We start from the raw sequence: 27,852 nt of genomic DNA, 5'->3' as shown, positions 1-27,852 counted from the left end.
ACTAAAAAAAGCAACAAGACACACAACGACATAAAGGTTAACATAAACATCCACCACAGCGGATTCCCCACGTTCCTCACTGTGATGGAAGGCAATAAAGTCAAAACTTCTTCCTCGTTATTATTCCACGGTCAGGGCAGTCGGGACGGTCGAAGCTCCTGCGATCGGGGCGGTCGAAGTTCCTGCAGCTTGGAGCTCCCGAAGTTGGCCCCTAACCAGGGACCGCCAGCTCCACAATGGTAAGTCCGCAGTCTCTCTCAGTTGGAGCTTCGGAGGTCGATCCCAGACAGGGACCGCCAGCTCCACGATGTCAGGCTGCAGTGTGGACGGAGATACGACACGGAAACGATTGCACCTCCTGCGTCGAGGTAAGAGATTTTAAAACATTTCTCCCAACCCCCCCCCACCTCCCACAGAAGGCAAGCTAAAGAACACTAAACATGCATTTAACACGTACTATCAAACAACAACGAAGGAGACAGACTGTGGAGGAGGCGGCCTTTGCAGCGCCACCCGGTGGACATTTACCATTAATCACCACATTACCAACATATCTTGGAGATTCCTTCTTCACAAGTAACTGTGCATGCTGGAATCTTGAGCAAAACACGAGGGTTGGAGGAACTCAGCAGGTCGGGTAGAACCTGTGGTGCGAAATGGACAGGCGACCTTTTGGGTCGGGACCCTTCTTAATACTGATCACACCACTTAGACAGAAAACGCTGGAGTAACTCAGCGGGACAGGCAGCATCTCTGGAGAGAAGGAATGGGTGACGTTTCGGGTCGAGGCCCTTCCCTTTCCCACACTCCTTCCCTTTCGCCATTAAGAAGCAGAAGGAAGGGACTGAATTTCAGTTGGTGATTTGTGGATCACTTCACCCACCTGCACAAACCCATCACTTGGCAAACATCAGAGATTTAGTTTAGTTTAGTTTAGTTTAGTTTAGAGATACAGCGCAGAAACAGGCCCTTTGGCCCACTGAGTCTGCACCGACCAGCGATCCCTGCACACTAACACTATCCTACACACACTACGGACAATTTGTTACATTTACCAAGCCAATTAACCTACAAACCTGCAAGTTTTTGGAGTATGGGAGGAAACTGGAGCACCCGGAGAAAACCCACGTGGTCACGGGGAAAATGTACAAACTCCGTACAGACAGCACCCATTGTCTTTTTAAATGTTTCTGCAACTTTCTGCCTACTAAAATGGCGCCATGACGTACCACGGTTTTTAGGGTCGAGTGGTCTATCTTGTTCCTCTAGTATCTTTGCTTCCACCACAACCCTCTGTCTTCTGTGAGTAAGCTCATTCTGAGTCCAAACAATGAGGTGACTGTGGATCCCAGGCCTCGTCATCTCCTGGATCAGCCTACCCATGATGGACTTTTACTTTAGTTTAGTTTAGAGATACAGCGCGGAAACCGGCCCTTCAGCCCACTGAGTCCGCGCCGACCAGCGATCCCCACACTATTCTACACACTGGGGACAATTTACATTTACACCAAACCAATAAACCTACAAGCTTGTACGTCTTTGGAGTGTGGGAGGAAACCGAAGATCTCAGAAAAAACCCACATGGTCACGGGGAGAACGTACAGACTCCGTACAGACAGCACCAATAGTCAGGATGGAACCCGGGTCTCTGGCGCTGTGAGGCAGCAACTCTACCGCTGCGCCACCGTGCCGTCCCAGTAAGATATTGAGAAACATTCAGAAACTGTCAAAAGATAATCAGTCGACTGTTTCAACAATCTGAGTGAAGTTTTTTTAGTTTAGTTTAGTTTAAAGGCCTGTCCCACTTAGATGATGTTAAGGCGACTGCTGGTGACTAGGCTGTCGCCGACAGTTCGCCGGGTGTCGTGGGCATGATCGTGAGGAGTCTTCCAAGAATCTCTTCCAAGTGGATCTCAGCGCGTCGCCGAGAAATCAACCGGAGTGAAATTTTTTGGCGACAGGCGGTATCGTTGCTTATTGTGGTCGCTGTCGCATGCTGTCCCCAGGTTTGCTAGGTTCTCTTAGATGCATTTAGAAGCACATAATATTAAATTAAGTAAAGTCATTTGAAGATACCGTAAAATGCTTGTGTTTAACCAATTTATTTACCGTCAGGACATTGACAGGTAGATTGGAGGCGACAGTTTGATGGTCAGGTAAGCGTGGGAATTTCCGCGATGTTTTTAGCCTCAGCCATTACATTTAAAGTGGGCTCTCAACCCAGATATGCAACCCAGAAACCAGATATGCATCTCCCGTACATTTTCAAAGAATGCCCACACACTTTTCACAAAAATCCACTGAACCACTTAAAAAATTTTTTTTTAATAATACATCTATTAGCAAACTGGAAGTAAATCCAGTTTATTCCTTGTTACAGTGAAGCTTGGTTTTTAAGTAACCCATATAAGGTGTTATAATTCAAAACTCTCAAGTACTTACCGACTTGTCAGTGATTTCAGCGAAAACTAGGACGCCGGAGAAGCATTGACAGCGTGGGAATTTCGCGATGTTTCCGAAGACGGTGTAATCTCGACCTGACTCAGCATTGTCGTGGTCATTGTCGTGGTCATTGTCGTGGTCATTGTCGTGGTCATTGTCGTGGTCATTGTCGTGGTCATTGTCGTGGTCATTGTCGTGGTCATTGTCGTGGTCATTGTCGTGGTCATTGTCGTGGTCATTGTCGTGGTCATTGTCGTGGTCATTGTCATGGTCATTGTCGTGGTCATTGTCGTGGTCATTGTCGTGGTCATTGTCGTCGGGTAAAATAAAATTTTGACGATCTGCTACGACTCGCCGGCAGTCGCCAAAAAAATCACCTAAGTGGGACAGGTCCTTAAACCTCCTCTGGAATCTCTCCAGTGCCAGCACATCGTTCCTCTGATATGGGGCCCAAAAAGGCTCAAGATATGTAAAAAATAACGATGATAAAGGAAACAGGCCATTGTTAGCTGTGGACTAGGTGAAAACGAGTTACAGACAACGAGACTCAACAAGACGTGCAGCGCGCTCTTTACCGGCGCGGCGTGGGTTAACAAAGCCACTCACCTTCCTCTCCCCATCCCTCTCTGCTGAGTGGTGATTGAATGTTGATCCGTTGGTGCATTTTTCTGCAGCTTTGCGTGTTCAGCTTGTCTCTCGTTGCTTGCAGCACCAGGCAAGCCACAACATGCCGTCACGTACGTGAGACCGCCGAGCCAGATAAGGAGCTGCAGGTAAATGTTGAATCACACGTCAGCGTATCATCTGGCATGTTACAGTCGTGACGTCTCCCTGAACGGTGTTGTGCCGGCGTGCGAGGGGCTGCGGGCAAGGTGAGTGCTCTTTGCCGTGTGTTTCTACACTGGTGTCGTCTGGTGTGGTGCAGTACTGTGTGGTGTGGTGTGGTGCAGTACTGTGTGGTGTGGTGCGGTGCAGTGTGGTGTGGTGTGGTGTGGTGTGGTGTGGTGCAGTACTGTGTGGTGTGGTGTGGTGCAGTACTGTGTGGTGTGGTGCGGTGCAGTGCGGTCCAGTGTGGTGTGGTGTGGTGTGGTGTGGTGTGGTGCAGTGTGGTGTGGTGTGGTGTGGTGTGGTGTGGTGTGGTGTGGTGTGGTGTGGTGTGGTGCAGTGTGGTGTGGTGCAGTGTGGTGTGGTGTGGTGCGGTGCAGTGCGGTCCAGTGTGGTGTGGTGTGGTGTGGTGTGGTGTGGTGCAGTGTGGTGTGGTGCAGTGTGGTGTGGTGTGGTGTGGTGTGGTGTGGTGCGGTGCAGTGTGGTGTAGTGCGGTGTGGTGTGGTGTGGTGTGGTGCAGTGTGGTGCAGTGCAGTGCAGTGCGGTGCAGTGTGGTGTGGTGTGGTGCGGTGTGGTGTGGTGTGGTGCAGTGTGGTGTGGTGTGGTGCGGTGCAGTGTGGTGTAGTGCGGTGTGGTGTGGTGTGGTGTGGTGTGGTGCAGTGTGGTGCAGTGCAGTGCGGTGCAGTGTGGTGCAGTGCAGTGCGGTGCAGTGTGGTGTGGTGTGGTGCGGTGTGGTGTGGTGTGGTGCAGTGTGGTGTGGTGCAGTGTGGTGTGGTGCAGTGTGGTGTGGTGCGGTGCAGTGTGGTGTGGTGCGGTGCAGTGTGGTGTGGTGCGGTGCAGTGTGGTGTGGTGTAGTGCGGTGTGGTGTGGTGTGGTGCAGTGTGGTGTGGTGTGGTGTGGTGCAGTGTGGTGTAGTGCGGTGTGGTGTGGTGTGGTGTGGTGCAGTGTGGTGTGGTGCGGTGTGGTGCAGTGTGGTGCGGTGCGGTGCAGTGTGGTGTGGTGCAGTGTGGTGCGGTGCGGTGTGGTGTGGTGCGGTGTGGTGTGGTGTGGTGTGATGCAGTGTGGTGTGATGCAGTGTGGTGCAGTGTGGTGTGGTGCAGTGTGGTGTGGTGTGGTACGGTGTGGTGCGATGTGGTGTGGTGCGGTGTGGTGTGGTACGGTGTAGTGTGGTGCGATGTGGTGTGGTGTGGTACGGTGTGGTGTGGTGCGATGTGGTGTGGAGCGGTGTGGTGTGGTACGGTGTAGTGTGGTGCGATGTGGTGTGGTGTGGTACGGTGTGGTGTGGTGCGATGTGGTGTGGTACGGTGTGGTGCGATGTGGTGTGGTGCAGAGTGGTGCAGTGTGGTGTGGTGGGTGCAGTGTGGTGTGGTGCAGTGTGGTGTGGTGCAGTGTGGTGTGGTGCAGTGTGGTGTGGTGCAGTGTGGTGTGGTACAGTGTGGTGTGGTGCAGTGTGGTGCGGTGTGGTGTGGTGCAGTGTGGTGTGGTGCAGTGTGGTGTGGTGCGATGTGGTGTGGTGTGGTGTGGTGGGTGCAGTGTGGTGTGGTGCAGTGCATTGCTGTGTGGTGCAGTGTGGTGTGGTGCGGTGTGGTGCAGTGTGGTGTGGTGCGGTGTGGTGTGGTGCAGTGTGGTGTGGTGCAGTGTGGTGCAATGTGGTGTGGTACGGTGTGGTGAGGTGTGGTGTGGTGCGGTGCGGTGTGGTGCGGTGCGGTGTGGTGCGGTGTGGTGCGGTGTGGTGCGGTGTGGTGCGGTGTGGTGTGGTGTGGTGCGGTGCAGTGTGGTGTGGTGTGGTGTGGTGCGGTGTGGTGTGGTGCAGTGCATTGCGGTGTGGTGCAGTGTGGTGTGGTGCAGTGTGGTGCGGTGTGGTGCGGTGTGGTGCGGTGTGGTGTGGTGTGGTGCAGTGTGGTGTGGTGCAGTACGGTGTAGTGTGGTGCAATGTGGTGTGGTACGGTGTGGTGCGATGTGGTGTGGTGCGGTGTGGTGCGGTGTGGTGTGGTGCGGTGTGGTGCGGTGCGGTGTGGTGCGATGTGGTGCGATGTGGTGCGGTGTGGTGCGGTGCGGTGCGGTGCGGTGTGGTGGTGCGGTGTTGTGCAGTGTGGTGCGGTGTGGTGCGGTGTGGTGCGGTGCGGTGCGGTGTGGTGCGGTGCGGTGTGGTGTGGTGCGGTGTGGTGCGGTGTGGTGCGGTGCGGTGCGGTGCGGTGCGGTGCGGTGTGGTGTGGTGCGGTGTGGTGCGGTGTGGTGCGGTGTGGTGCGGTGTGGTGCGGTGTGGTGCGGTGTGGTGCGGTGCGGTGTGGTGTGGTGTGGTGCGGTGCGGTGTGGTGCGGTGTGGTGCAGTGTTGTGCGGTGCGGTGTGGTGCGGTGTGGTGTGGTGTGGTGCCGCGCGGAGCCAGAGGGACTGAGGGAAGGCCAGCGGTCGGTCACTGGGAGACCAGCACTCCAGATACACTGAGCTGAGCGCAGAGACACAAGGGGCTGCGGATGCTGGAATCCTGAGCTAAACTCAGAGTGTAAGAAGTGTAGATTTCCACAAATCGTTTAACTTCTATATAAGCGTTTTATTACAAATACAATGCAGAGAGCAAGTGAGAAAACCTCTGCATGGCACACCTCACGGTTATAAAACCTCTGCATGGCACACCTCACGGTTACAAAACCTCTGCATGGCACACCTCACGGTTATAAAACCTCTGCATGGCACACCTCACGGTTACAAAGCCTCTGCATGGCACACCTCACGGTTACAAAGCCTCTGCATGGCACACCTCACGGTTACAAAGCCTCTGCATGGCACACCTCACGGTTACAAAGCCTCTGCATGGCACACCTCACGGTTACAAAGCCTCTGCATGGCACACCTCACGGTTACAAAGTGAAACGGATTTAATCAGTAGCATAATACAGGTAACATTACCAAAACCAGGCATGGATCATAGATCAGATCAGCAATATGAAAGTCAGACATGGATTAATCCGCCTAGGGGATTGATCTACATCTTCCCATTTTAGGCTTAAACGTTACAACTACTTACATCTTACCACTACACACAAGCATGCAAAAGACAAAGAAAATAGACAGCAGCGCAGCAACACAAAGTACAAGGCAGCAGAAAATACGGGATGATCATGTCAGCGAGTCCTGGGAATACGCCTAGACATTGTCCTTATAGCTGGAGGAACTCAGTGGGTCAGGCAGCCTCTGTGGAAGGAATGGACAGGCAATGTTTCAGGCCGGGACAATTGTGTGGATCAGTGATCGATGGTCGGCAAAGACTCGGTGAGCTGAAGTACCTTTTTCTACGCTGTATCTCTAAAATAAACTAACAGTGTGGCTTTGTAAGTTAATCTGTAAATTGCCCCTAGTGTGAAGGGAGTGGATGAGAAAGTGGGACAATAGACAATAGACAATAGGTGCAGGAGGAGGCCATTCGGCCCTTTGAGCCAGCACCGCCATTCAATGTGATCATGGCTGATCATTCTCAATCAATACCCCGTTCCTGCCTTCTCCCCATACACCCTGACTCCACTATCCTTAAGAACTCTATCCAGCTCTCTCTTGAAAGCAACCAGAGAATTGGCCTCCACTGCCTTCTGAGGCAGAGAATTCCACAGATTTACAACTCTCTGACTGAAAAAGTTTTTCCTCATCTCCGTTCTAAATGGCTTACCCCTTATTCCCAAACTGTGGCCCCTGGTTCTGGACTCCCCCAACATTGGGAAACTGTTTCCTGCCTCTAACGTGTCCAATCCCTTAATAATCTTATATGTTTCAATAAGATCCCCTCTCATCCTTCTAAATTCCAGTGTATACAAGCCTAGTCGCTCCAGTCCCGCCATTCCGGGAATTAACCTAGTGAACCTACGCTGCACGCCCTCAATAGCAAGAATATCCTTCCACAAATTTGGAGACCAAAACTGCACACAGTACTCCAGGTGCGGTCTCCCTAGGGCCCTGTACAACTGCAGAAGGACCTCTTTGCTCCTATACTCAACTCCTCTTGTTATGAAGGCCAGCATTCCATTGGCTTTCTTCACTGCCTGCTGTACCTGCATGCTTCCTTTCAGTGACTGATGCTCTAGGACACCCAGATCATGTTGTAACCTCACACTTATCCACATTAAACTGCATCTGCCATGCATCCGCCCACTCACACAACCTGTCCAAGTCACCCTGCAACCTCATAGCATCTTCCTCATAGTTCACACTGCCACCCAGCTTTGTGTCATCTGCAAATTTGCTAATGTTACTTTTGATCCCTTCATCCAAGTCATTAATGTATATTGTAAATAGCTGCGGTCCCAGCACCGAGCCTTGCGGTACCCCACTAGTTACTGCCTGCCATTCTGAAAGGGACCCGTTTAATCCTTACTCTTTGATTTCCTGTCTGCCAACCAATTTTCTATCCATGTCAGTACCCTACCTCCAATACCATGCGCTCTAATTTTGCCCACTAATCTCCTATGTGGGACCTTGTCGAAGGCTATTGTGAACGGGTGATCGCTGGTCAGCGTGGACTCGATGGGCCGAAGGGCCTGTTTGCGTGCTCTGTTTTTCGATCTTTCAATTCATAGATGAGGCTGATTCAGTCATGACAACAATGTCCTCATGTGCATTGGTCTCAGCTCCAGTTTAACCCCAAGCCACTGATCAGGTAACACCACAGTGGTCATTTATTCCCCTGAAGCCCTTTAACCAGCCTCACACTGCAAACAGCAACCCCCACCCCCCAAAACAGGCAGCTCCCTTCTACAAAAAGACACAAAGTGCTGGAGTAACTCAGCGGGTCAGGCAGCATCTCTGGAGAACAAGGATGAGTGACATTTCGGGTCGGGACCCTTCTTCAGATAATGGGCAACAACAGGAAATAACTTGCCAGCAATGTTGGCGCCATTTTCCAAGTCGGTGCTGTAGTTGTTGTGAGCGGGGCCCGATCCAGGCGGGCACCAGTCTGCTGCAGGGCCCCCAGCCGTCGCCTTCATTGGCCGCCACGGCCCTCTCCTCTAGGGTTGCCAACTGTCCCGTATTAGCCGGGACATCCCGTATTTTGGGCTAAATTGGTTTGTCCCTTATGGGACTGCCCTTGCCCCCCCCCCCCCCCCCCCCCCGGTAGTTTGGAAGGGGGGCGGGGGGGGTTGATTGGCTGATAGGTGGATAAAGAGGAGTGAAATGTTAAGTCAAAGGGAGGGATATAGAAAACGGGGTGCAGGGGGGGGGGGGTGGGAGGGGGGAGAGGAGAGGAATTGTGGCACGGTGGTGCAGCGGTAGAGCTGCTGCCTTACAGCACCAGAGACCCAGTTTCGATCCTCAATACAGGTGCTGTCTGTATGGAGTTTGTACGTTCTCCCCGTGACCTGCGTGGGTTTTTCTCTGTGATCTCCGGTTTCCTCCCACACTCCAAAGACGTGCAGGTTTGTAGGTTAATTGGCTTGGTATAATTGTAAATTGCCCCTTGTGTGTGTAGGATAGGGTTAATGGTCGGCTTTTCCACACTGTATCTCTAAACTAAACTAAACTAAACTAAACTAAACTAAACTAAACTAAACTAAACTAAACTAAACTAAAGTAGGAGAAATGGTGTGCACCAGGATGGGAGGAACACAGGAAAGAAAAGGGGGAAAGTGGGAGTGTTATCAAAAATCCACATTTAACATCCTATCCAAGTCATTTCTATATTTGTGTAGAAAAAAAACTGCAGATGCTGGTTAAAATCGAAGGGAGACACAAAATGCTGGAGTAACTAAGCAGATCAGGCAGCATCTCGGGAGAGAATGAATGGGTGACGTTTCGGTCTCAACCCAAAATGGCCGTCACCCATTCCTTCTCTCCTGAGATGCTGCATGACCCGCTGAGTTACTCCAGCATTTTGTGTCTCCCTTTCATTTCTATATATCACAAACAACAGAGGTCCCAGCACAGATCCCTGTGGAACTCCACTGGTCACAGACCTCCAGCCAGAGTAACACCCTTCCACCCAAAGATACTACAGGAACAAGATGGACCACTCCGTTGAAATCGCCTATACTGAAGTGTAGTACGCAAAGGAGCCATTTTAGTAAGCAAAACCCACCGTTCGCTCTGCCTCTCGTAGTGTAATCAGTGTTTTGGGGGAACAGTATGTGTGATGATACCATTAAAATGCAGAATATATCATCTATTAATTCACAGATTTTTGTTATTTTTCTTTTTAAATGTTTCTGCAAGTTTCTGCCTACTAAAATGGCGCCGTGACGTACTACGGTTTTTAGGGTCGAGTGGTCTATCTTGTTCCTCTAGTATCTTTGCTTCCACCACAACCCTCTGTCTTCTGTGAGTAAGCTCATTCTGGGTCCAAACAATGAGGTGACTGTGGATCCTAGGCCTCGTCATCTCCTGGATCAGCCTACCCATGATGGACTTTTACTTTAGTTTAGTTTAGAGATATAGCGCGCAAACCGGCCCTTCAGCCCACCGAGCCCACGCCAACCAGCGATCCCCACACTCTATAACACTATCCTACAAACTGGGGACAATTTACATTTACACCAAACCAATAAACCTACAAGCCTGTACGTCTTTGGAGTGTGGGAGGAAACTGAAGATCTCAGAGAAAACCCACGCAGGTCACGGGGAGAACGTACAAACTCCGTACAGACAGCACCTGTAGTCGGGATCGAACACGGGTCTCTGGCGCTGTGAGGCAGCAACTCTACCGCTGCGCCACCGTGCCACCCATTTGACTTTATAAAATGCCTTACTAAAATCCCTGATGAGTTTACCAGGGAGTTGCGAACACATAATCCTCCAACATTTTTGCCACCTAGTGATCACACCACTAGCCACATTTTCCCATCTCCACCCCTTTCCACTTTCCGCAGAGACCGTTCCCTCCGCAACTCCCTGGTTAACTCATCCCCAAACCACCTCCTCCCCAGGTACCCTCCCCTGCAACTGTAGAAGATGCAACACCTGTCCCTATCCCTCCCCCCTCAACTCTGTCCAGGGACCCCGACAGTCCTTTCAGGTGAGGCAGAGGTTCACTTGCACCTCCTCCAACCTCATCTACTGTATCCGTTGTTCAAGATGTGGACTCGTAAATCGGGAGACCAAATGCAGACTGGGCGATCGTTTCGCAGAACACCTTCGCTCAGCCCGCCTGAACCTACCTGATCTCCCGGTTGCCAAACACATTAATTCTCCTTCCCATTCCCACATTGACCTTTCTGTCCTTGGTCTCCTCCATTGTCAGAGTGAGGCTAAACGCAAATTGGAGGAACAGCATCTCATATTTTGCTTGGGCAGCTTACAGCCCAGTGGTGTGAATATTGATTTCTCTCACTTCAGGTAGCCCCAACATTCCCTCTCTCTCTATCCCTCCCCCACCCAAGTCACACCAGCTTCTCGTTTTCACCCAACAAACAGCTAACAATGGCCTGTTTCCTTTATCATCCTTACTGTTTTGCGTATCTTTCATTCATTGTTCTATATCTCTCTACATCACCGTCGTCTATATCTTTCATTCATTGTTCTTTATCTCTCTACATCACCATCGTCTATATCTCTCGTTTCCCTTTCCCCTGACTAGTCTGAAGAAGGATCCGGACCCGAAACGTTGCCCATTCCTTCTCTCCAGAGATACTGCCTGTCCCACTGAGTTACTCCAGCTTTTTGCATCTGTCTCCCATCTACCTCATTGGAGACCCTCGGACTATCTTTGATCGGACTTTACTGGACTTTACCATGCACTAAACGTTATTCCCTTTATCCTGTATCTGTATACGGTGGACGGCTCGATTGTAATCATGACTGTCATCTTTTCGCTAAATGCTGGAGTAACTCAGCAGGTCAGGCAGCATCTCAGGAGAGAAGGAATGGGTGACGTTTCAGGTCGAGACCCTTCTTCAGACAGAGTTTCGGGTCTCGACCCGAAACGTCACCCATTCCTTCTCTCCTGAGATGCTGCCTGACCTGCTGAGTTACTCCAGCATTTTGTGAAATAAATACCTTCGATTTGTACCAGCATCTGCAGTTATTTTCTTACGCGTCGTCTTTTCGCTGACTGGATAGTCCGCAAGAAAAAACTTTTCTCTACACTTCAGTACATGTGACAATAATAAATGAAATTGAACTAAACTTAACTAAAGTGAACTTTAGTTTAGTTTAGAGATACAGCACGGAAACAGGCCCTTCGGCCCACTGGGTCCATGCCCACCAGCGATCCTCGCGCATTAACACAGTCCTACACACTAGGGACAATTTTTACATTTACCAACCCAATTAACCTACAAACCTGTCCGTCTTTGGAGTGTGGGAGGAAACCGAAGATCATGGAAAGAACCCACGCAGGTCACGGGGAGAACGTACAAACTCCGTACAGACAGTACCCATAGTCGGGATGGAACCCGGGTCTCCGGCGCTGCATTCGCTGTAAGGCAGCAACTCTACCGCTGTGCCACCGTGCCACTAAACTATGTAATGATTATCAAGTCTGCAGCCACAGTTAGGATTGGTTCCTCTGTAATGAGCAGAGGATTTCCTGATTTTGCAATTCTGCCACTCACTGAGTGTGAGAGGCTCGATAAGCAAAAGTACAAAACCGCCAATCCACCAGCAGCTACATTTTGTCCGTTTAACCTTGACTTATTCCCGATCTGTTTCCGAGTGTCCCCAGCTGGGCAGCACGGTGGCGCAGCGGTAGAGTTGTTGCCTCGCAGCGCCAAAGACCCCGGTTCGATCCTGACCACGGGTGCTGTCTGTATGGAGTTTGTACGTTCTCCCCGTGACCTGCGTGGGTTTTCTCCGAGATCTTCGGTTTCCTCCCACACTCCAAAGATGTACAGGTTTGTAGGTTAATTGGCTTTCTATAAATATAAGAATTGTCCCTTGTGTATGTAGGATAGTGTTAGTGTGCGGGGATCGCTGGTCGGCGCGGACTCGGTGGGCCGAAGGGCCTGTTTCCGCACTGTATCTCTAAACTAAACTAGACGAGAGGGCATAGCTTTAAGGTGAGAGTAGCAAAGTTCAAGGAGATGTGTGGGACAAGTTTTTTTACACAGAGTGTGGTGGGTGCCTGGAACATGCTGCAGATACGGTAGTGGTGGAGGGAGATACGGTAGTGGTGGAGGCAGATATGGTAGTGGTAGAGGCAGATACAGTAGTGGTGGAGGCAGATACGGTAGTGGTGGAGGGAGATACGGTAGTGGTGGAGGGAGATATGGTAGTGGTGGGGGCAGATACAGTAGTGGTGGAGGGAGATACGGTAGTGGTGGAGGGAGATACAGTAGTGGTGGAGGGAGATACGGTAGTGGTGGAGGGAGATATGGTAGTGGTGGAGGGAGATACAGTAGTGGTGGAGGGAGATATGTTAGTGGTGGGGGCAGATACAGTAGTGGTGGAGGCAGATACAGTAGTGGTGGAGGCAGATACAGTAGTGGTGGAGGAAGATACAGTAGTGGTGTTTAAGAGACCTTTAGATAGGCACATGTATATGCAGAGAATGGAGAGATGTGGATCACGTGCGGACAAAGGGTTAATCTTGGCATTATGTTTGGTATGGACATTGCGGCTGAAGTCCGTACTGTACTTTTCTAAGTTCTACATTTTACGTTTAATGACTCAACAAGCTCCCCTGCCTGATCCACTGTACGGAGTTTGTACGTTCTCCCCGTGACCTGCGTGGGTTTTCTCTGAGATCTTCGGTTTCCTCCCGTACAGGTTTGTAAGCTAATTGGCTTGGTATAAATGTAAAATTGTCCCGTGTGTGTGTGTGTGTGTGTGTGTGTGTGTGTGGGATAGTGTCAGTGTGTGGGGTAGTGTCAGTGTGTGGGGTAGTGTCAGTGTGTGGGGTAGTGTCAGTGTGTGGGGTAGTGTCAGTGTGTGGGGTAGTGTCAGTGTGTGGGGTAGTGTCAGTGTGTGGGGTAGTGTCAGTGTGTGGGGTAGTGTCAGTGTGTGGGGTAGTGTCAGTGTGTGGGGTAGTGTCAGTGTGTGGGGTAGTGTCAGTGTGTGGGGTAGTGTCAGTGTGTGGGGTAGTGTCAGTGTGTGGGGTAGTGTCAGTGTGTGGGGTAGTGTCAGTGTGTGGGGTAGTGTCAGTGTGTGGGGTAGTGTCAGTGTGTGGGGTAGTGTCAGTGTGTGGGGTAGTGTCAGTGTGTGGGGTAGTGTCAGTGTGTGGGGTAGTGTCAGTGTGTGGGGTAGTGTCAGTGTGTGGGGTAGTGTCAGTGTGTGGGGTAGTGTCAGTGTGTGGGGTAGTGTCAGTGTGTGGGGTAGTGTCAGTGTGTGGGGTAGTGTCAGTGTGTGGGGTAGTGTCAGTGTGTGGGGTAGTGTCAGTGTGCGGGGATCGCTGGTCGGCGCGGACTCGGCGGCCGAAGGTCCTGTTTCCGTGCTGTATCTCTAAACTGAATGATGGGCTGAATGGCCTAATTCTGCTCTTACAGTGTGTCTTATGGTCATGGTCTATGTTTTCAAGGTAATTCGATGGAAAAGTGCATTTTACTCTGGTGTTTGATGTCTGGAGTTGGCCCAGTCCCGTCCCTCTAGTTCAGCATTTCTTCCATCACATTTGAAGGGGGGATATGGCCCATCGAGTGCTGGCTCGAAGGGCCGAATGGCCTCCTCCTGCACCTATTTTCTATTTTCTATGACTGCAGATGATGGTATCCTGAATGGATCAATAAGTTAACATCATGAACGCAGATATCACTGGGAAATGATCAGGGAGGGGACTGAAGATATTTGTGTACCTAGCGATGTTGTTGGGCACTGGTGTGCTCTTCATGTGATCCATTAATAACTTTCACATGTGGTTGGTGGCACCTGATGATAGGGAACCTCCAGTGTGAGGTGGCTGCATTGGGACAAAGCCTTTGAAAGAGCCAGCACTGGAAGGATGGGCAGAATGGCATGCCGTGGGTTTGGAGGTCTTGTAATTCCATCTTAAACAATCCTAACTCGCTGAACACCTCCACTCAGTCTGCCTAGACCTACCTGATCGCCCGGTTGCCAAACACTTTAACAACCCCCCCCATTCCCACACTAACCTTTCTGCCCTGGGCCTCCTCCACTGTCAGAGCGAGGCCCGATATAAATTGGTTGAACAGCACCTGATATTTCGCTTGGGCAGCTTACACCCCAGCGGTATGAACATTGACTTCTCTAACTTCAAGTAGCCCTTGCTTTCCCTCTCTCTCCATCCCTCTCCCTCTCCGACTAGTTTGCTCGTCCCCGATTACATTTTACTTTGTGTGACTCATTGTCACCTTCCCCCAGCGAACAATGATCTATTCTACATTTTCCTTGAACTTTGTCTCCTTTGATCTCTCGTTTTCACACCTTATCCTTCCCCTCTCCCCTCTCTCCTTCTTGATTAGTACAGGTGTTTCTTAATTAGTACAGGTGTCAGGGGTTATGGGGAGAAGGCAGGGGAATGGGGTGAGGAGGGAGAGATAGATCAGCAATGATTGAATGGCGGAGTAGACTAGATGGGCCGAATGGTCTAATTCTACTCCTATCACTTATGACCTTATGATTATCAGTCTGAAGAAGGGTCTCGACCCGAAACGTCCACCATTCCTTTTCTCCAGAGATGCTGCCTGTCCCACTGCGTTACTCCAGCATTTTGTGTCTATCTTCGGTGTAAACCAGCATCTGCAGTTCCTTTCTAGATACTAACTTCTACTTCTTTCACCAGGTCATTATCAGAAGGTGACAGTTTCTAGAAGCCCAGAGCCATGGCTTTCAATGGAGATTGGAAAGTCTGTGAAAATGATAACTTTGAGGCATTTCTCATTGCCTTGGGTAAGTTTTAGTTCAGTTTAGTTTATTGTCACGTGTACCGAGGTACAGTGAAAAGCTTTTGTTGCGCGCTAACCAGTCAGCGGAAAGACACTACATGATTACAATCGAGCCGTCCACAGTGCACAGATACATGATAAAGCGAATAACATTTAATGCAATATGTCAATGTTCTCCGAGACAGGAAAGGTCATCGGTACGCTGAAGTGCTCATTTACAGGCGGCACAGTGTCGTAGAGGTAGAGTTGCTGCCTCACAGCACCAGATACCCGGGTTCGATCCTGACTATGGGTGCTGTCTGTGCGGAGTTTGTACTTTCTCCTTGTGACTGTGTGGGTTTTCTCCGGGTGCTCTGGTTCCCTCACATTCCAAAGACGTGTGGGTTTGTACGTTAATTAGCTTCAGTAAAGATTGTCCCCAGTGTGTAGGATAGAACTAGTGTTTGGATGCTCACTGGTCAGTGAGGACTCGGTGGGCCGAAGGGCCTGTTTCCAGGCTGTATCTCTGAACTAAACATGCCCATCCCAACAAAGATCGTCACACGTCTTGAGCCGATGCTACCTGATATAGAGTTCCTCCAGCACTTTTGCTCAAGATTTAAGTGTCTGTAGCTTCTTGTGTCTGATATACAGGTATGCGTGTTTGGACTTGTGTTAATTATGGTGTTGTGGGGTTGTACTTAAGGTCTGTGGTATTTTCCTTTTGTTTCCTTAGGAAAGATGGACTGATTAAAGGGTGGGGTATTCACTGATAATACAAGTTAGTTTTAGTTTAGAGATACAGGGTGGATCAGGCCCTTTGGCCCACCATGTCCACACCGACTAGCGATCCCCGTACATTAACACTATCCTGCACACCAGGGACAATTTACAATTTTACTGAATCCAATTAACCTATAAACCTGTCTTGCGAGTTTGAGAGGAAACCGGGGCACCCGGAGAAAACCCACGCAGTCACGTGGGGAACGTGCAAACTCCATACAGACAGCACCCGTAGTCAGGATTGAACCCGGGTCTCTGGCGCTGTGAGGCAGCAACTCTACCGCTGCGCCACCGTGCTGTTCTCGTGTTAAGAGTCAAGAGTCTTTTATTGTTATACTAGCCCAAACCTCTCCTGCATTGGTGCAGTACTCTCTCCTCCCCCACTCCTCCCCCCGCTCCCCCACCCCCCTCTCCCCCTCCCCTACCCTCTCCCCCCACTCCCCCCTCCCCTCCCCGCCTCCTCCCCATTCCCCCCTCCCACCCTCCTCCCCCCTCCTCTCTCCCCCCTCACTCCCCCTCCCCCCTCCCTCCTCCCCTTCCTGCTCCCTCCCCACACCCCCCTCCCCTCTCCCCACTTTCCCCGCTTCACCTCCCCTCCCTCCCCCATCCCCTCTCCCTCTCCCTCTCCCCCTCCCTCCCCTCTCCCCCTCCCCCTCCCCCCTCCACATCCCCCCTCCCCCCCACTCCATCCCCTTCAACCCCCCCTTATCCTCCCTCCCTCCCTCCCTCCCTCCCTCCTTCCCCCTCCCCCCTACCCTCCCCCCTCTCTCCCTAGGAGATAGATTTAAACTTTAAAATGTGGATAACTTTAAAAATATAACACCAATTTCAATGAAACTTCTTCCATTAGCACCAAAGGGACGATGGTGAGTAAGGTGGGCCTAGAATTGTCACGCTACCGTGTACCATTATGGCTGTAGTTCAGGAACAAACAAACAAACAAACGAGAGTTTTAGTGTATAGATGTCCCAGATAGAACAATGAAATTCTTACTGTGGAAGGAACTGCAGATGCTGGTTTAAACCAAAGATAGACACAAAAAGCTGGTGTAACTCAGCGGGACAGACAGCATCTCTGGAGAAAAGGAATGGGGGAAGTTTCGGGTTCAGACCAACAGAATATGTAAATATAGTACTATAAACAATATAATAAGCGAGAAATTAGTTCAGTGTGTGTCTATCGACATTTACACATATACACTGTGGATCAGTCTGAAGAAGGGTCTCGACCCGAAACGTCACCCATTCCTTCTTTCCTGAGATGCTGCCTGACCCACTGAGTTACTCCAGTATTTTGTGATACTTTCGATTTAACCTGGACGTTATAGTTTTCAGGCTCCTGTACCTTCTTCCCGATGGCAGGGGTGAAATGAGAGTGTGGCCAGGGTGGTGTGGGTCTCTGATGATGCTGGCTGCCTTTTTGAGGCAACGACTCCTATAGATCCCTTCAATGGTGGGGAGGTCAGTACCCGTGATGGACTGGGCAGTGTTCACCACTTTTCGCATAGAGGAGACCAAAGGGTCTTAACCCAGAGGGTCAGGGTATAGAAATAGTCTTACTGGAGTTAACCAATAACATGTGGAGCACCTTTATATGTTTTAACAGTAATTATAGTGTTGGGCAGGGTACAAATCATCAAATCTATCAATTGGGATGCAGAGATAAATGAGGGTGACTTTAATTTCATGTATAGTTGACAAGATAAATTGACAAATGTATTTCGGAGAATGAATCTGCCAGAATGTTACAGATCTTTGTTTAGAAGGATGAGGCTTTAGAGATACAGACCCACCAAGACCACCCTAACCAGCGATCCCCCCACACACTGATATTATCCCACACACACTAGGGACAATTTAGAATTTTACCAAACCCTATTAACCTACAAACCTGCAGGTCTTTGGAGTGCGGGAGGAAACTAGAGCACCCAGAGAAGCCCACGCAGTCACAGGGACAACGTGCAAACTCTGTACAGACAGCACCCGTAGTCAGGATCGAACCCGGGTCTCTGGCGCTGTAAGGCAGCAACTCTACTGCCAATGATTGTCAATGGTTTCAATGGTTTCTTTATTATCACGTGTACCAAGTTACAGTGAAATACTTATTTTGCAGACAGCTCAGCGAGACTGTCCATACATAAGCACAACCCCCTGTTAGTACAGAATGTACAGGACAGCCCACTGAGTCCATATGCAAGGGGAGCCATGTTGGGGGCAGTTCCCAGTCCCAGCTGTATTCTGGGAACATTCTGGGAATCTGGGAATATTCTGTGTTTGCTCTGTGTTTGCACTGGGAATTCTCCAGGAATATTCCAGAAATACTCTGGGTATGCTGTGGGATCACTCTGGGATCACTGGGATTGCTCTGGGACCACTGGGATTGCTCTGGGAATACTCCAAAAATTGGGATTGTTCTGGAATTGTTCTGGGAATACCAGGAATACCCCAGGAATACTCCAGGAATGCTCTGGGAATGCTATGGGATTGCTCTGTGAATATTCCTGGAATACTCCAGGTATGCTCTGGGATTGCTCTCGGAATGCTCTGGGATTGCTCTGGGAATGCTCTGGAATTGCTCTGGTAAGATTCCAGGATTACTCCGTGAATACTCTGGGAATGCTCTGGGATTACTTTGGGAATATTCCAGGAGTACTCCTGGGAATGCTCTGGGAATGCTCTGGGATTGCTCTGGGAAGATTCCAGGAATACTCCAGGATTACTCCGTGAATACTCTGGGAATGCTCTGGGAATATTCCAGGAGTACTCCTGGGAATGCTCTGGGATTGCTCTGGGAATGCTCTGGGATTGCTCTGGGAATGCTCTGGGATTGCTCTGGGAATGCTGTGGGATTGCTCTGGGAATGCTCTGGGCTGAGCGCTGTGCACTCCCCGGCCCCAGCGGAGTGGCCTGATGAGGCACGCTGCCTGCCCTCTGTTCCAGGGGTGCCTGAGCAGCACAGGGCGAAGGTGCTGGAGGACAAGATGGAGATGAGCATCAAGCAGGAGGGCGGCAGGTTCACCATCGAGGAGAGAAGCTGCCTCTGCACAAAGACCTCGCAGTGGAACTTGGACGAAGAATTTGAAAGTCATCTCGCCGATGGGAGTCAAGTGAAGGTATTGCAGGAGGAGTTGTCACCCCCACTCCCCCCTCCCCACTTCCTCAATGACCCCCCTTCCCCAGGGTCCCCCCTTCCCCAGGGTCCCCCCTTCCCCAGGGTGCCCCCTTCCCCAGTGTCCCCCTTCCCCTGGGTCCCCTTACCCAAGTTCCCCTTTCCCCAGGGTCCGCCTCACCCAGGTTCCCCCTTACCCAGGTTCCCCCTTTCCAAGGGTCCCCCCTTCCCCCTCCATCCCTTCCACCTATCCCCTTCCACCTATCCCCTTCCACCTATATTCCTTCCTCTGGCTTCACATTTTCACACAACTTCTCTCCTTACCTCCTTATCTCATAGCCTTTTGTCTTTCCATCTCTGGCCTTTGTCCACCCATTTGCCAATCAAATGCCTTTCACCTGTATCCACCTATCACATGCCAGGCTTTATCTTGCGCCACCTCCCTTCCAGCTTTCTCCATGTTCTCCAGAGATGCTGCCTGACCCGCTGAGTTACTCCAGCACTTTGTGAAACGTCACCTATCCATGTTCTCCAGAGATGCTGCCTGACCCACTGAGTTACTCCAGCACTTTGTGTCTTTTTGTAGAAGGGAACTGCCTGGTTTTTTTTTGGGGGGGGGAGGTTTGCTGCTTGTAGTGTGAGGCTGGTTAAAGGGCTTCAGGGGAATAAATGACCACTGTGATGTTACCTGGTCAGTGGCTTGGGTTAAACTGGAGCTGAGACCAATGCACATGAGGACATTGTTGTCATGACTGAATCAGCCTCATCTATGAATTGAAAGATCGAAAAACATAGCTTGGAAACAGGCCCTTCGGCCCATCGAGTCAACACTGACCAGCGAACACCCGTTCACACTAGTTCTATGTTATCCCACTTTCCCATCCACTCCCTGCACACTAGGGGCAATTTTACACAGACCAAAGAACTTACAAACATGCACATTTAGGTTAGTTTAGTTTAGTTTAGTTTAGTTTAGTTGTTTAGTTATTTAGGTTAGTTAAGTATGGAAACAGGCCCTTCGGCCCAACAAATTCACACCGACAAATTGATCACCCGTTCACACTAGTTCTATGTTGTTCCATGTTCTCATCCACTCCCGACAACACTAGGGGTAATTTATTGAGAGCAATTAACCTACAAACCCTCACGTCTTTGGGATGTGGGAGGAGATTGGAGCAGCCAGAGAAAACGCACAGGGTCACAGGAAGACTCCACACAGATGGCACCCGAGGCCAGGATCGAACCTGGGTCTGTGGCGCTGTGAGGCAGCGGGTCGACCCGCTGCTTGGAGTTACTCCATAATCATGGGTCACGGCTTCCACAGAGAAACACAGTCAAGTCAAGTCAAGTCAATTTATTTGTATAGCACATTTAAAAACAACCCACGTTGACCAAAGTGCTGCACATCTGACCAGGAAAAAAAAAGAAACATACAGTGGCAGTGAGCAGGTTAACTGTGGTGTGGTTGTGTGACAGGGAGGACAGCAGCAACACATGGCCAGGCAGTATCCCAGTAATTCACAGACATCCCTAACGAGCCTTGATATCATTCAGAGCTCTTTAAAGTAGCAGCTAGTAAATGTCAGGTGACCATAGACATTAATAACTCAGCGGGACAGGCAGCATCTCTGGAGGGAAGGAATGGGCGACGTTTCAGGTCGAGACCCTTCTTCAGACTGATCGGGGGAAAGGGAAACAAGCGATATATACGATGATGTTGAGAGATAATGAGCAAAAGATATGCAAAAAAGTAACGATGATAAAGGAAACAGGCGTTGTTAGCTGTTTGTTTGGTGAAAACGAGGAGCTGGTGTGACTTGGTTGGGGGAGGGATGGAGAGAGAGGGAATGTGAGACGCTGTTGCTCCAATTTGTGATTAGCCTCATTCTGACGATAGAAACGTAGAAACATAGAAAATAGGTGCAGGAGGAGGCCATTCGGCCCTTTGAGCCAGCACCGCCATTCATTGTGATCATGGCTGATCATTCACAATCAGTAACCTGTGCCCAACTTCTCCCCATATCCCTTGATTCCACTAGCCCCCAGAGCTCTATCTAACTCTCTCTTAAATTTATCCAGTGATTTGGCCTCCACTGCCCTCTGTGGCAGAGAATTCCACAAATTCACAACCCTCTGGGTGAAAAAGTTCCTTCTCACCTCAGTTTTAAATGGCCTCCCCTTTATTCTACGACTGTGGCTCCTGGTTCTGCCCTCACCCAACATTGGGAACATTTTTCCTGCACCTAGCTGGTCCAGTCCTTTTATAATTTTATATGTCTCTATAAGATCCCCTCTCATCCTTCTAAACTCCAGTGAATACAAGCCTAGTCTTTTCAATCTTTCCTCATATGTCAGTCCCACCATCCCAGGGATCAGTCTCGTGAACCTACGCTGCAGTGCCTCAATTACAAGGATGTCCTTCCTCAAATTAGGAGACCAGAACTGTACACAATACTCCAGATGTGGTCTTACCAGGGCCCTATACAACTGCAGCAGAACCTCTTTACTCCTTTACTGAAATCCTCTTGTTATGAAGGCCAACATGACATTAGCTTTCTTCAGTGCCTGCTGTACCTGCACGCCAACGTTCAGTGACTGGTGTACAAGGACACCCAGGTCTCGCTGCACTTTCCTCTTACCCAACCTGACACCATTGAGATAATAATCTGCCTCCTTGTTTTTGCCGCCAAAGTGGATAACCTGACATTTATCTACATTATACTGCATCTGTCACGCATCTGCCCACTCACTCAACCTGTCCAGGTCACCCTGCAACCTCCTAACACACTCTTTGCAGTTCACACTGCCACCCAGCTTTATGTCGTCTGCAAACTTGCTAGTGTTGCTTCTAATTCCTTCATCCAAATCATTAATATATATGGTGAATAGTTGCGATGGAGGAGGCATAGGTTTGAGGGTTTGAGGCCGAGGTCTCAGCATCTGTGGAGGGGATGGACAGACGCCATTTCATGTCGGGACTCTTCCTCAAACTTCGCTGTAAAGAGAAGATAGACACAAAATCCTCAACGGGTAACTCAGCGAGTCAGGCAGCATCTCTGGAGAAAAGAAATATGTGACGTTTCAGGTCAAGACACTTCTTCAGACTGAGAGTCCTGGGAAAAGGAAACGAGAGGTATAGACAGTGATGTGGAGAGATATAGAACAAAAGAATGAAAGATATGCAAATAGTAACGATGATAAAGGAAACTGGCCATTGTTAGCTGTTTTTTCGGTGAGAACGAGTACTGGCAATGACACTCAACAAGACGACTTTGGGAGTTGGGTAGGGGAGGAATGGAGAGAGAGGGAATGCAGGGGTTACTTGAAGTTAGATAAATTAATATTCATACCACTGGTTGTAAGCTGCTCAAGCGAAATATGAGGTGCTGTTCCTCCAATTTGCGACTAGCCTCACTCTGACAGTGGAGGAGGCCCAGGTCAGGAAGGTCAGTGTGGGATGGGAAGGAGAATTGAAGTGTTTAGCAACTGGGAAATAGACAATAGACAATAGACAATAGGTGCAGGACTAGGCCATTCGGCCCTTCGAGCCAGCACCGCCATTCAATGTGATCGTGGCTGATCATTCTCAATCAGTGCCCCGTTCCTGCCTTCTCCCCCATACCCCCTGACTCAGCTATCAATTCAATTTCAATTTCAATTTTAAAACTTTATTGGCATGATAAGATACATCGTTATATTGCCAAAGTATAGAAAATAACATACATATTTAAAATGCATGAATATAAATACAAGTATACAATGCATGGGTAAATATGCCCCTGTTCATATATATATATATATATCCACGTAATACATTTATAGCCTTTTATCCATTGCTACCCGTTCTTGCAGTTGTAAGCAGCACAGCAAGGTAGCAAGTTTAGCAGGTCAATATTAATTTTCTTAGTGTCAATTAGTGTCAGTTTATGTATGAGTGTAGGTGTACACGTTGGTCATTCACTGTCTCTCAGGTTGTGGCATGCTGTTACATATTGTGCGCCAAGATGTGCCGTATTTCCTTCGCCAAGGATTATCCTTAGTTTTGATATATCATCTAGTTCTTTAAAATCTGGGGTTGCCAGACTGAGTTTTTCAAAGTATATTTTCCTTATTTTGTCGATTTTTTTTACATTTTAAGAGCTCTATCTAGCTCTCTCTTGAAATCATCCAGAGAATTGGCTTCCACTGCCTTCTGAGGCAGAGAATTCCACAGATGTACAACTCTCTGGCTGAAAAAGTTTTTCCTCATCTCCGTTCTAAATGGCCTACCCCTTATTCTTAAACTGTGGCCCCTGGTTCTGGACTCCCCCAACATTGGGAACATGTTTCTTGCCTCTAACATGTCCAATCCCTTAATAATCTTATATGTTTCAATAAGATCCCCTCTCATCCTTCTAAATTCCAGCGTATACAAGCCTAGTCACTCCAGTCTTTCCTCAAATTTGGAGACCAAAACTGCACACAATACTCCAGGCACAGTCTCAGCAGGACCCTGTACAACTGCAGAAGGACCTCTTTGCTCCTATGCTCAACTCCTCTTGTCATAAAGGCCAACATGCCATTAGCTTTCTTCACTGCCTGCTGTACCTGCATGCTAACATTAAGTGACTGATGAACAAGGACATCCAGATCTCTTTGTACTTCCCCATTTCCTAACTTGACACCATTCAGATAATAATCTGCCTTCCTGTTCTTACGGCCAAAGTGGATAACCTCACATTTATCCACATTAAACTGCATCTGCCATGCATCCGCCCACTCACACAACCTGTCCAAGTCACCTTGCATCCTCATAGCATCCTCCTCACAGTTCACACTGCCACCCAGCTTTGTGTCATCCGCAAATTTGCTAATGTTACTTTTAATATCTTCATTTAAGTCATTCACGTATATTGTAAATAGCTGCGGTCCCAGCACCGAGCCTTGCGGTACCCCACGAGTCACTGCCTGCCATTCTGAAAGGGACCCATTGATCCGTACTCTTTGTTTCCTGTCTAACAACCAATTTTCTATCCATGTCAGCACCCTACCGCCAATACCATGTGGTCTAATCTTGTCCATTAATCTCCTATGTGGGACCTTATCAAAGGCTTTCTGAAAGTTCAGGTACACTAGGTAGGTCAGGTAGGTCCAGGTGGACTGAGCGAAGGTATTCGGTGAAACGATCACCCAGTCTACATTTTGGGCTCGCTGATGTATAAGAGTCCACACCTTGATATGGATACAAGAGATTGAGGATGTTAATGGAAAACTGAACAAACCAGTATAACAGCAGTCATAATTGGAGGCGTTGAAAAGATAATTTAATTCAAGGTACAGATGGCAAGTGATATTTCAGGTTTGGACACTTCTCCAGACAGAGGGATCCCAACCCAAAACATTGCCTGTCCATTCCCTCCATAGATGCTGCCTGACCCGCTCAGAGTTACTACTGAGTTCTCAGCACTTAGTACTTTGCTAAAGATTCCAGCATCGGTGGTTCCTTGTGTCTCCAATAACTGAAGGTAGACCCAAGATGCAGGAGTAACTCAGCGGGTCAGGCAGCATCTCTGGAGAGAAGGAATGGGTGATGTTCCGGGTCGAGACCCTTCCTCAGCCGTCTCCAATAATCCCCTCTTTCTGTTTCAGGGAACATTTGGCTCGTCCAAACCAACTTGCATAAATGGCCATTTTAAGAGGCTCCCGGATGGAAAAGAGTTCAGCATCATGAGAGAAGTTAGTGGAGATACACTGGTGCAGGTAGGTCATGGATGGGTGAAGGTTTACTGGAGCTCAGTGCAGATTGGAAGTTATGGTGGTTTGGACTTGCTACAGGCGAGGCTTGTGGATGAAGCCGACCTTGGGCCGGCACAGTGGGGACACAGTGGGGGTACAGTGGGGGCACAGTGGTGGCACAGTGGGGGCACAGTGGGGGTAGTGGTGGTACAGTGGGGGGCACAGTGGGGGCACAGTGGTGGTACAGTGGGGGGTACAGCGGGGGTACAGTGGGTGCACAGTGGGGGTACAGTGGTGGTACAGTGGGGGTACAGTGGGGGCACAGTGGGGGTACAGTGGGGGTACAGTGGGGGCACAGTGGGGGTACAGTGGGGGCACAGTGGGGGGCACAGTGGGGGGTACAGTGGGGGCACAGTGGGGGGCACAGTGGGGGTACAGTGGGGGTACAGTGGGGACACAGTGGGGGTACAGTGGGGGCACAGTGGGGGTACAGTGGGGGCACAGTGGGGGGTACAGTGGGGGTACAGTGGGGGCACAGTGGGGGGCACAGTGGGGGTACAGTGGGGGGCATAGTGGGGACACAGTGGGGGTACAGTGGGGGCACAGTGGGGGGCACAGTGGGGGGCACAGTGGGGGCACAGTGGGGACACAGTGGGGGCACAGTGGGGACACAGTGGTGGCACAGTGGGGTACAGTGGGGTACAGTGGGGGTACAGTGGGGGGTACAGTGGGAGTACAGCGGGGGCACAGTGGGGGCACAGTGGGGGCACAGTGGGGGCAGTGGGGTACAGTGGGGGCACAGTGGGGGCACAGTGGGGGCACAGTGGTGGCACAGTGGGGGGTACAGTGGGGGTACAGTGGGGCACAGTGGGGGTACAGTGGGGGCACAGTGGTGGCACAGTGGGGGGCACAGTGGGGCACAGTGGGGGTACAGTGGGGGCACAGTGGTGGCACAGTGGGGGTACAGTGGGGGTACAGTGGTGGCACAGTGGGGGTACAGTGGTGGCACAGTGGGGGGTACAGTGGTGACACAGTGGGGGTACAGTGGTGGCACAGTGGGGGCACAGTGGGGGTACAGTGGTGGCACAGTGGGGGTACAGTGGGGACACAGTGGGGGCACAGTGGGGGTACAGTGGTGGCACAGTGGGGGTACAGTGGCGGTACAGTGGGGGTACAGTGGTGGCACAGTGGGGGTACAGTGGTGGCACAGTGGGGGTACAGTGGGGACACAGTGGGGGCACAGTGGGGGTAGAGTGGGGACACAGTGGGGGTACAGTGGGGGCACAGTGGGGTACAGTGGGGGTACAGTGGGGGCACAGTGGGGGCGCAGTAGAGTTTCCGCCTCACAGTACCACCAACCTAGGTTCAATCCTGACCTCGGGTGTTGTCTGTGTGAACTAAACTAAACCAAACCAAACCAAACCAAACCAAACCAATCCAAACCAAACCAAACCAAACTAAACTAAACTAATAAAATGAGGATACCAGGACACTCAATGGGCCAAGTTGCATGGAATGGAGGGATATAGATAATGTGCAGACAAATTTGAGTTGGTCTTGGCATCATGTGCAGTACAGACATTGTGGGCAGAAGAGCCTGTTCCTGTGCTGTGCTGTTCTATGTTCTATGCTTCGGTAATTGTGGACATCGTGTTTGTCCATCCCCTCCATAGATGCTGCCTGACCCGCTGAGTTCCTACTGAGTTCCTACTGAGTTCCTGAGCACTTAGTACTTTGCTAAAGATTCCAGCATCTGTGGTTCCTCGTGTCTCCAATAACTGAAGATAGACACAAAATGCTGGAGTACCTCAGCGGGTCAGGCTGCATCTCTGGAGAGTAGGAATGGGTGACGTTTCGGGTCGAGACCCTTCAGCACGTCTTCCTGTGCTGTACTGTTCTGTGTTCAATGCCTCAGTAATTGTGGACATCGTGTGAAATGATATGGAGGAAGTGAAAGAGAGAAAAGCCTATTCAAAGCCTCTTAAACGCCACTATGGTATCTGCCTCCACCACCACCCGTGGCAGTGTGTTCCAGGCTCCCACCATCCTCTGTGTTTAAAAACTTGCCCCGAACATCTCCCTTAAACGTTGCCCCTCACACCTTAAAACAATACCCTCTAGTATTTGATTTTTCCATTCTGGGAAAAAAAAGGTTCTGACTGTCTACCCTATCTGTGCCTCTCATAGGTTTATGTACCTTTTAGATCTCAGAGCCTCGATATTCCAGGTAAAACAGTCCAAGTCTGACCAACCTCCACCTGTAGCTGATACCCCATAATCCAGGCAACTTTAGGGTAAACACTTTGATGGGTTACAATGCATCAGACTCGCTCATTAACATGTTGGGTAATGCCAACAACTCCCCACACTGTGTGAAGATCATTAGTCATAAGTTTATTGTCACGTGTACCGAGGTACAGTGAAAAGCTTTTGTTGCGTGCTAACCAGTCAGCGGAAAGACAATGCATGATTACAATCGAGTTGTCCACAGTGCACAGATACATGATGAAGGAAATAACGTGAATAACATTTAGTGCAAGATAAAGCCAATAAAGTCTGATTTTAAAAAAGCATCTTCAATGAGCTAGATAGTAGTTCAGGACCACTCTCTAGTTGGTGAGAGGGTGGTTCAGTTGCCTAATAACAGCTGGGAAGAAATTGTCCCTGAATCTGGAGGTGTGCGTTTTCACACTTCTGTACCTCTTGCCTGATGGGAGAGGGGAGAAGAGGGAGTGGCCGGGGTGACTGGTCCTTGATTATGCTGCTGGCCTTGCCGAGCTAGCGTGAGGTGTATAAGAAAATAACTGCAGATGCTGGTACAAATCGAAGGTATTTATTCACAAAATGCTGGAGTAACTCAGCAGGTCAGGCAGCATCTCGGGAGAGAAGGAATGGGTGACGTTTCGGGTTGAGACCCTTCTCCAGCGTGAGGTGTAGATGGATGCATCTTGCTCCTAACCAAATACATTTTCCTCCAAATGTAGGTGATTACGATCGACGGACAGGAAGCCAAAAGAATCTTCAAGAAGCAATAAAGCAGCAGCCATGAGAGGTGCCGTCGGCATTCAAACATAAAACAGTGCCAATGCAGTGCATCGTGCGTGCCAACTATATCCAGCACCTGTTTAATCAGATTCTATTTACTGATCTGATGTGCAAGTTTTACTGCATAATTCCATGAGCTGTAAATGAGCATTCATTGATGGCATTATGCAAACAGGTGATTTGCTAATCTAATAAAAA

General features: G+C 49.9%; 2 protein-coding genes across 4 annotated transcripts; one reads left to right on the top strand and one right to left on the bottom strand.

The window, feature by feature from the left end:
* On the bottom strand, positions 1 to 6,026 carry LOC144610035 (uncharacterized). Of its 2 annotated transcripts, none has more exons than XM_078428505.1 (3): positions 5,965 to 6,026; positions 3,049 to 3,209; positions 1 to 358 (listed from the first exon to the last, which is right to left on the bottom strand). In XM_078428505.1, the coding sequence occupies exons 1-3, from the start codon at positions 5,986 to 5,988 to the stop codon at positions 121 to 123; spliced, it is 423 nt and encodes a 140-aa protein (XP_078284631.1). In that variant the 5' UTR covers positions 5,989 to 6,026; the 3' UTR covers positions 1 to 120. The 2 variants fall into 2 exon arrangements, with proteins under 2 accessions (XP_078284631.1, XP_078284632.1); XM_078428506.1 differs by having other exon boundaries at positions 5,872 to 5,987.
* Positions 3,112 to 27,824, top strand: LOC144610036 (fatty acid-binding protein, intestinal-like). 2 transcript variants are annotated; one of them, XM_078428507.1, is made up of 5 exons: positions 3,112 to 3,314; positions 14,922 to 15,028; positions 18,726 to 18,898; positions 24,523 to 24,633; positions 27,594 to 27,824. In XM_078428507.1, the coding sequence occupies exons 2-5, from the start codon at positions 14,962 to 14,964 to the stop codon at positions 27,642 to 27,644; spliced, it is 402 nt and encodes a 133-aa protein (XP_078284633.1). In that variant the 5' UTR covers positions 3,112 to 3,314; positions 14,922 to 14,961; the 3' UTR covers positions 27,645 to 27,824. The 2 variants fall into 2 exon arrangements, with proteins under 2 accessions (XP_078284633.1, XP_078284635.1); XM_078428509.1 differs by having other exon boundaries at positions 3,163 to 3,215.
* The last annotated feature ends 28 nt before the right edge of the window (positions 27,825 to 27,852 follow it).

The sequence above is a fragment of the Rhinoraja longicauda genome, chromosome 35 (assembly GCF_053455715.1).
Source record: "Rhinoraja longicauda isolate Sanriku21f chromosome 35, sRhiLon1.1, whole genome shotgun sequence".
Classification (NCBI taxonomy): Eukaryota; Metazoa; Chordata; class Chondrichthyes; order Rajiformes; family Arhynchobatidae; genus Rhinoraja; species Rhinoraja longicauda.
The sequence above is the reverse complement of the archived record's forward strand: the minus strand, read 5'-3'. Positions and strand labels throughout refer to the sequence as shown.